Source organism: Cupressus sempervirens, chromosome 5 (genome assembly GCF_028749045.1).
Source record: "Cupressus sempervirens isolate cs-2001-9-10 chromosome 5, ASM2874904v1, whole genome shotgun sequence".
Lineage (NCBI taxonomy): Eukaryota > Viridiplantae > Streptophyta > Pinopsida > Cupressales > Cupressaceae > Cupressus > Cupressus sempervirens.
This window is the reverse complement of record NC_143122.1, coordinates 913,689,884-913,699,902: the sequence shown is the minus strand read 5'-3', so window position 1 is coordinate 913,699,902 and position 10,019 is coordinate 913,689,884. Positions and strand designations below refer to the sequence as shown.

At 34.7% G+C, this 10,019-nt stretch overlaps 1 protein-coding gene across 1 annotated transcript; it reads left to right on the top strand.

Annotated features, from left to right (window-relative positions):
• The first annotated feature begins 412 nt into the window (after window positions 1-412).
• Window positions 413-2,493, top strand: LOC149558882 (L-type lectin-domain containing receptor kinase IX.1-like). Its single transcript, XM_089831089.1, has 2 exons — window positions 413-1,163; window positions 1,229-2,493. The coding sequence occupies exons 1-2, from the start codon at window positions 413-415 to the stop codon at window positions 2,491-2,493; spliced, it is 2,016 nt and encodes a 671-aa protein (XP_089687215.1).
• Window positions 2,494-10,019: the final 7,526 nt, after the last annotated feature.

The following is a 10,019-nucleotide window of genomic DNA, read 5'->3' as shown; positions in this document are numbered from 1 at the left end:
AAGAAGTTATCAAGATGTTAGGAAGAATAAACAGTGCACCAGATTAAGTATTTGGGGTGGTAATAGGTATGCGTTGAGAGTTGTCTAAGAAATAAAAACAGCAAAAACATGTAATATATTGTACAAGTTCCTATAGATGATTGAAACGGAAACAGCCACCAAAAATGGAAACGACATGGAAAAAGCATTGCATTTTACATTTTTAAATGGTGAATTACTGGTAAACTGCTGTCGCCTAATTAACTGTAAATTAGTATATCCAGCTCATTCAAATAGATTGATAGCTGCTTCTGTGATCACTTCTAATTCTCATGCATAGAAAGTAAATTCTGAAGAGGACCAATATCATGGGATTCTGAAAATATTAATTGGCCCTGCAAAAGTTTTTTTTCTTACTCTTTATCAATTTTCTATGGCGAATTTATTTTTTTCCATATTAATTTTCCTCTACTGTTTGTTCCATTACGCAAGCAAGGCCAATTCGTGCCCGAATTCAAAGACTGGTCTAAATTTCAATTACCCTGATTTCAGCAGTTCGTATACACCTGGATTTCAGAAACCAAAAATAGATGGGATATATTTTGTGGGTGATGCTGTAGTCTCCAATAATGCTGTCCATCTTACGAATAGCAATAGCGATAAGGACAGACACTCAAACAAGTCAATGGGAGGAATTGTTTACAACAAGCCGCTCCAGCTTTCGGCTATCGCCAGTTTCAACACTCACTTCGTGTTTTCCATGGACTCCAAAAATCTTCCTGCGGGATATGGCATAGCCTTCATTATCTCATCCGAAGAAACCGCTTATGATATTTCAAATCTCACAAATGGAGGAAATGATACGAATGAATTTATTGCTGTAGTGTTTTCAAGCATGCAGCAGGCTGTTTCAATTGTTGCCCTAGATGCTGATTATGTGAAAGAAAGCAGAGTTTCTGGCATAAACGATGGGATACCTTGGTATGTGTGGATTGGCTACGAGGCCACAAAACTCAGAGTATACCTTTCTAGAGATGCTCCTACTTTGGAGTCACCTCGGAATTGTGTTTTAGCAGATAAGGTAAATTTGTCTGATATTTTTAGTGGAAATGTTTCTACAGGCCTTTTTTCTTGTGTTCTTAACTCCACTGAAACCAACAATATCTTTTCATGGAGCTTCAATAGTACCTCGATCCAACAAACAATTCAGTGGTCCCGAACAGCATCTTGAATCCAAGAAACACTTCAGTGGATTCGAACAGCACTTGGAACCCAAAACATAACTCAGTGGGTTTGAACGGCACTGGAAATGGGATGAGTTCGAAAGAGAAAGGCCAGAACCGATTGTGCACTGATAAGAAAATACTGACGGCTGTTGGATGTGGCGTTGTGGCTTGCATCTCAGGGATTCTGTGGGGTCACTTTTTCTTTGTCAGAAGAAAGAGAGATGAATCGATCATCAGAGGACGAAAAAGGTGGGCATGCATGGATGTTGACAAGCTTCTACACCATGTCCCCCGAAGGTTTAAGTTGGATGATCTCGTGGCTGGAACTAAGAATTTTAGCGGAGCCCTAAAAGTTGGGCAAGGAGGATTCGGAGGAGTGTACAGATGCAATCTTGTTCAAACAAATGAGATTGTGGCTGTAAAACGCATATCAGAAGGGTCAAGGCAAGGGGTGAAGGAATTCATATCAGAAGTGAGTATAGTTAGCCGATTGAGGCATCGGAATCTTGTTCAGCTCTTGGGATGGTGCCATGAACGAGACCAGTTGCTTTTGGTCTACGAATATATGCCCAATGGAAGCCTAGACACACACATCTTCACCAGAGAGGAAGGAGAAGAAGATGAAGCTAAAGTGCTGGAGTGGAGTACCAGGTATAAGATAGCTAGTGAAATTGCAAGCGCACTGTTGTATCTCCATGAAGGATGGGATGAATGTGTTGTGCACAGAGATGTAAAAGCCAGTAATATTTTGTTAGATACCGATTTCACAGCAAAGGTTGGAGATTTTGGGCTAGCGCGAATGTTGAGGCATGAGCGTCTGGCTCAGACAACAGGCGCTGCGGGGACACTGGGATACCTGGCTCCTGAAAGTGTCGTGTGTGGGAAAACAAGCGCTCAATCTGATGTTTACGGCTTTGGGGCCGTGGCTCTAGAAATAGCTTCAGGTAAGCAAGCAATAGATCTGAGCTTGGTGGAGTTTGACATGCGGCTTGTGGCGTGGACATGGGAAATGTATGGTGGAGGTAGACTATTGGAGGTTGCAGATGCCAGATTAAATGGAGGGTTTAAAAAGGAAGAAATGGAGAGACTGATGGTGGTGGGATTGTGGTGTTCTCATCCGGATGCTGCATGTTGGCCGAATATGAGGCAAGTGGTGAGGTTGCTGAATTTCGAAGTTGCACCACCTATTCTCCCTGCTGCATTGCCCGTGGCGTCATATGGTCAACCTTCAATTACAACGGGGCGTTCTGTTCCAGTGCAATCTTCGGCAAGCTTGAGTCCAAGGTAGATGTGCTGTATTGCAATTTGCATTACTTACGAGATATTGTTAGCCTAGCCGCAAGCTACTTGCATAGAGAGATAAAATTGTCATAGTTTAGGATTTACTGCAAAACAACTATTCCCAAAGGTTAGAGATTATCTCTCATTGACAATGATCTTTGAAGAAATTTAAAGATTTCTGTCTGTTTAATCGTAAACTTACAAACTTCTGGTTCCTTGAAATCACAATTCTATCTTTTATCCATGAAAAAAATTCAAATTAAAGATTTTAAGGCTTATGTTTCATCTTTACAAAGTGTTATGTTTTTTATACATTTAATTTAATAGTATCTATATATCTTAAATTTAAAATTAGTATGTATTTCATAAAGCTAAAGTTAAATAAAATCAAGAGATATATTTTACTTGAAAAGGGACAATGTTGCACTAAAAGAAGAAAGTTTCCCCTATTAAAATCAAATCAAATCCTAGAAAAACAAAATTTTCAATAGAAACATTTTTTAATACTTTTTATTATTATAATAATATTGACTTCTTACAATGTATTATAGACTTTCTGATTTTAATTTTATACATTTCTTTAGTTTAAAAGACGACCAAATAAATAATATTTTTGTGAAAATGAACATATATATCTTAAAATTAACATATTTCTAGACTGATCCACCTACAAATAATAAATATAGAACAAATAAAAAATGAAAGTTTTTTAATGCAAGTTTATATGGTGTTTAAAATTGCTTAGTGCTATTTTTTTCTTTAATAGATCCTTTATAATCAGTCATGAATTTTTATACTATCTATTTATTTTAATAAGGTGGAAACATTAATATGAAATTAAATCTTTTAAATAGAAATTTTTTCAATGTTACATGCTTTCATTATTCTTGAGTCTTTAATTTCCTTCAAGCCCTATAACGCTCTAATTATAAGCTATCTATCTTGTTATAATTACATTGTATAACTCAACTCTTTCTAATAGTCTTAGATATTATATTGAATTTTCTCAAATTGTAAAGAAATTTATAAATAGAAATGTAATTGTAATTTATAATACTAAAACTATTTTATTTATAAATTTTAATAGAATAGAAATATAAAATTAATAAATTTATATCAAAACTATGATATACAAAATTATTTATTTCATATTTTTAATAATAAAAATATATTTAATAAGTATTGAAGTTGTTGTCTTGAAGAATGTTCATTACTATTATATTTTGTGTTCAAAGAAAAAGGATTATAAGAACATTCATATAATTTTTCTCAAAACTATAAAATATGGGGATCATTAAAACTACCATTTCCATGTTACAAACGGAAATGGTAGAATACTTGACTTGTTAATCAGAGATCAAATGATCTATATATACAAAGAGGAGAGTCAAATAGGATAGAAACATTCTATTCTAGACTACACCTAAATATTAGAAGCATTCTAATATTTACAAGATACAATAAGATACAATAGTGAGCATTAAAAAGAAACATAAAGATTATTCTAATACCCCCCCTTAATGCTCAATCTATTTAGTACACAAATAGATCCTCTAAATTTAAGAAACTTGTCAAGACCAAGGGGTTTTGTGAAAATATCTACTGGTTGCTCTAAGGTAGGGACATAGAGTAACTGAATAGATCCATCTTCTACTAACTATCATATGTAATGGAAATGAAGTTCCATGTGCTTGGTTCATTCATGAAACACTGGGTTCTTGGTAAGTTTGAGTAGTTCTTGATTGTCTAAAAACAAAGAAGTCAGACCTGGTTAAGGAACATGCATATCTACAAGCATCTAATAGAGCTAAACTACTTCACAATCTACCTTGACAACTCCTCTATATTCTAATTTTATAGAGGAGAGTGCTCGTGCCTATTGCTTCTTATTGGTCTAGGTAACTACTGCAGATCTGATACTGAACACATAGCTAGAAGTAGATTTCCTGTCATCAATTGAGCTAACCCAATAGGAATTGGTGAATCGACTGAGTTGAGGAGTAGCACTCCTTGTGTAAAGAAGACTGTAATATAAAGTACCATGTACATATCAAAACACACATTTTATTGCAATCCAATGATCAGTCTTAGGGTTCATCATGAACCGTGAGATGTAGCTGACTAAAAAACTGACATTAGGTCTAGTAGTAGTAAGGTAGATGAGACTACATACTAGTTTCCTGAAAAGTGTTTCATCTATAGGAGTAGAATTAGATTGTGCAGACAATTTCATACTAGTCTCCATAGGAGTGGAGGCAAGTTTGCATTCTTGCATTCGAAACTTGTCAAGAAATTTTTTAGCATACTTGGACTGAGACAAAAAAATACTATTGTCAGTGTGCCAAACCTCAATACCTAAACAATAATGAAGCAATCCGAGATCTGTCATATCAAAAGTTCTGCATAGATCCCATTTGATTTTTAAAATCAAATGATCTAACTCCTAGTAATGATCAAATCATCCACATAGAAAACAAGAAAAATAATATCATTACTAGAGTATTTAATGTACATATTACTATTTGACGAGCTACACTAAAATCCTTAAGCAACCAAGTACTAATCGATCATTATGTACCAAACCTAAGGGGCCTATTTAAGACCATAGAGGGCCTTTTGGAGTCTACATACTTTTGGTTCTGAACTGGCAACCTTGAAACCTAGGGGTTGTGTCATGTAGACTTCTTCCTATAATTCACCATTGAGAAAAGTAATCCTCACATTCATTTGATGAACTTTCCAACCATACTAAATTGCAATGCAAGAAGAAGGTGAATAGTGCTCATCTTGGCTGTCAAGGCTAAGGTCTCCTAATAGTCAATGCCTTCACATTGGGTGAATCCTCAAGCAACAAGTTTGGCTTTGTATTTGTCCAAGGTACCATCTGCATGGTACTTGACCTTATAAACCCATTTACAGCTAATGGGTTTCTTCCCAAGAGGAAGATCTAAAAGAATTTAGGTGTGATTCTTTTGAAGACTCTAAAGCTTGACATCCATTGCTTGTTCCCATTCTAGAATTCCTTTAGCCTCTGCATATGTCTGGGGCTCAGGGATACTATGGATGTTGGCCATAAGAGCAACATTAACTATGTTTTGTTGAATGATCTTATTTCTGGAGGTTCTACCCTCAATGAGTTCATCAAGATAAAGATCACTAATCGTTTGAGCCCACCATTTTGGTTGAAGAGTAGAGGAGCCAATATCAGATGCTGTTGGAATAGCTAGATGAGGAATAGGAGAAGGAGCTATATTATCTGGACATGGCTGAGGTGGTGTATCAATAGCATTAAATGACTCATATAAAATTAAAAGAACCCAAGCCAGAGATTGTTGAAGACTAAATCTTGGAATGCAATGGGGAGGTAGAGAGTTGAAATGGTATGAGTTCCTAATCAAAGACATCATCATGATTGAAGATTAAACAATCACTGTTTACATCAATCAATCTATAGGCCTTATGTGTGTGATTGTATCCTATAAACATGAGTTTCTAGCTTTTGGAATCCAACTTAGTGTGTTTGACATTAGGAATCCATACATATGCTAGACAACCAAAAACTTTCAAATGGTTGATCCTAGGTTTGCGACTAGACCGAGCTTCCTTAGGAGTCTTATGGTTAACTGAAAGGGTGGGTGACTGCTTAAGAAGGTAGACAATTGTGGATACTACTTCTGCCCAATATTTTCTAGGAATATTTCTATGTTCTAGCATAGCCCTAGCCATTTCTATGATTGTATGGTTTCAACACTCTACAACATCATTTTCCTGAGGGGTGTGAGGTGTCGTGAATTGACATCTAATGCCATGAGTGGTACAAAAGGTATAGAAAGAAGAAGAGTAGAATTCCCCTCATTATTGGTCCTAAGAGTACAGATGGGGGAACCAAACTCTTTTTATACTAGGGCTTTAAGTTGTTGAAATACATGAAAAGCTTCTTATTTTTTCTTAAGAAAATATACCCACATTTTGCGACTAAAATCATCCACAAAGAGTAAGAAGTACATGTTCCCAATATTAGAAGAAGTATTCATAGGACCACATACATCAGTGTGGACTAGGTAGAGTACTTAAGATGCCCACCATGATTCACCATCCTTAAATGGTGTCCTATGTTGCTTCCTTACTTGGCAAGCTCCATAAACGTGATGGTTCTAGTTCTAGATATCAGGTAGGCCATGGAATAAATTATCTCGAGCAAGTTGTGCTAGATATTGAATGTTCAAGTGACCATATCAGTGATGCCAAAGGCTACTAAGTGCGGATAATTTGGTGAAGAAGGCACGCTCAAGGGAATTGCCTAAATTGACAAGCCTAAAAATAGCATGATCCTCAATACCAACAACAAGTGTAATGTGAGAAGCACGATCATTAATCGAACACTTATTGTCACTAAAAATGACATCCAACTAAGGGGAGTGCTTCATAATCTAACTAACAGATAGAAGATTATGTTTCATGCAAGGAACATAACATACATTGAGGAACATGAGTCTTCTTCCTTTGGACTAAATTTGAACATTGCCCTTGCTGACAATATTGTATTCTTTGTTGCCTCGAAAGATTACTGGGTCATAATAGGGAGTGAATTCAACAAACCAATCATGCCTATGATTGAAATGTTGGGAGGCACTAGAATCTATGTACTAGGCAGAAGATTTCACATGATTTGTAGGTATGCTAGCCATAAAAGCATGGTAGATAGATTCTTTCTACTCTGAGTGTTGGGCAACATTGGCTTGCTTTTTAATTGAGTCTGACTTTTGATGCTATTGATAGATATGCTCATAATATGTGAATGGCACAAAATTCAAGGTGAGAAAATGAAAGACCCAAAAAATTGGATAAGTACCTAGAAGAGAGCTTGAAAGACCTAGAAATATTATGCCATCAAAATTTGGATCTGCTGGCTCAAAAATTGAGGCACCCAGAAAAATCTAATCACAACCCATTTGAGATCTTGAAAAACCCACCAAGAAATTGTAAACAAAAAAAAATTCTAACCCAAAAAATTAGGTTTTCAAGCCAAAAAACTAATGGGCAGACATAGAGGTCAAAATAATAGAAAAATGGTGTTTGTAGGTCTGAAAATGCCTGATTTTAATCAGAATAGGTGCATTTGTGTTTGAGACAACATAGTCAAAGAGTTTTTAGCAAAAAAATTGTGATTCACATTTAAAATCACTGTGTTTGGCAAACCATGACTTCAAAAAAAATGTGTGTATTAGAGAATGAGATTTGAGAAAACGTGTATGTTGTATATAGGAGGCATGATTGCTGTAGTTGCAAAAGTCAAATCCCTTAGTATCAAACCCTACACGAGTCAGGAATTGGTTGTTTGCAAATCATGAGTAACAAACCCTACACAATTCAATCAAGGGACTCATGATTTGCATATTGATGTTGTTCTTTATAGACTCAAGTTGTAGATATTTCTCATCCCAAACCCTAGCTTGAACTAGGTATAATGAAGCAAAACAATTTAGGGAAAGAAGAATTTTGATTATAAAGTTTAGATAATTTCAATAAGAAATTATTATTTTCAAAAGAAAATCCAACCTTGCTCTACTACCATGTTACAAATGTAAATGGTAGAATACTTGAGTTGTTAATTATAGATCAAATGATCTATATATACAAAGAAGAGAGTCAAATAGAATAGAAACATTCTATTCTAGACTACACCTAAATATTAGAAACATTCTAATATGTATAGAGATACAATAAGATACAATACTAAGCATTAAAAAATAACATAAAGATTATTCTAAAATTCCAAGTACTACCAACTAGTAAGGAAAATAGAAATTGGTAATGAATTTAAGCTAAAAGAAAAGGATTAGAATGACCTCCAAACTACTTCATTTGCCACAAAAGCCTATTCTATAAGTTTAGAAGTTAATCATTCAAGACATATCATGTTATGTAATCTCAACTATTATTTTGATGAATACATATGGATAAATTAAAAAATCATTTACCAAAGGGGCATAGTAAAATAAATAAATTGGAAGCAAGTTAAATAATTATAAAAAAAAAAATGCTAGGGTTTGTAGGGTTTCACCTTCAAATTACCAGAAAACACATCAATTAAAAATAGAAATAGTATCTAGATATTTTCAATCATCATGCATTGTAGACTATACCACAATAGCCAATCAAATAGATTTGAGGCAATTAGAGACCATAAAAGGCTACCTCCCAAGAAGTCCTAAGAGTAATACTAGGATGTGTGAGCTCCCAAGAAGTTCAGGTGCTTGACCTCTATGAGTATCACCTAAATCTAATGAGTGTTAAGTGTTTCATTTATTCTCATGAGAGATGGATTCATAGGTGAATCTCTACTCATGATAAATGGGTTAATGAGTTTGACTCAAAAACTACATAGTTAAATCCTAATCGCATTATCATAATTTGAATTGTTGAGGAAAATAATATCTCCTACTTATCATTCCATGTATTCCCATTTTTTTTCCACCAAATTAATTAAAAATTTCTGATATGATATTGTGGGGATAATTATGGAAAATTTATCATGTTCAACATTTAGGGGATAATTATGGACAAGAAGGGATAATTAGTATTAGAGTTTAGTAGAGTCTAGGGTGACTTAATTGACCAAGTGGGGAAGAGTCATATAAAATATTGAGTGACACTTCCTTAACTTTCTCCAACTCATGAGCTTTTACATTTTTTTTGAGGGAGTTGATATAGGTGGACCTAAGAGAGTGAGGAGTATTACAGTCCTTGACTAGAAGATTTAAAAAATCAAAAGTGGAGCTATTAATCTCAATTAAACGGGTGCTACCCAAGTTTTAGTTCATATCTTTTGCCTTGGGGTTTTGAGTCAAGTAAAGTGTTAAAGTCTTCAGTTTGAGTCTAGATTTCCTATAGGATGATCTTTCTTCTCATCATTCCTTTGAGTTAACCTAATGCATGAATCATATGAGCAGTGCATCAGTCCAAAGCTAGGTCATTAGGGTTTGGAGGGTTTTTGTTATGCTTTATTTCAATGAGAAGAAGGTCTGGATATTCTACTAATTCATAGTTTCTTGTTCCTAATGATTCTAAAGACAAAGATTCATGATATGAAGTAGTTCTTCATGAAAGCATTCCTAAAATCTCTGACAAACCCTAACTCTATGATCAAGTGTTCCATTAAAGGCATAATGCAAGTAGAATGGATAAATCATGACCATATACAAAGAAAATACAGTAGAGAAACATCAAAGACTGAAGCTTGAAGACAATATATAGATCATGAGAATGGGCTACAAAAAGAATCAATTGAATTTGAATGTAGGAGAAGCAAATAAATCATCAAAAGGTAGTGAAGACCAAAGTTGAAATTAAATTGACAAATCAAAACACATCTGATCATCCACATCATCAAGTTGAATAGTCAAGTCACCTTGGAAATAAGTCATGAAGACCAGATCAAGAGATAATATTTTAAGATGGAATTATAAACTATTTAACAATGCATCTCTTTGACTATTAGATCAAAGAAGATCTATGAAGGTCATTATGTCA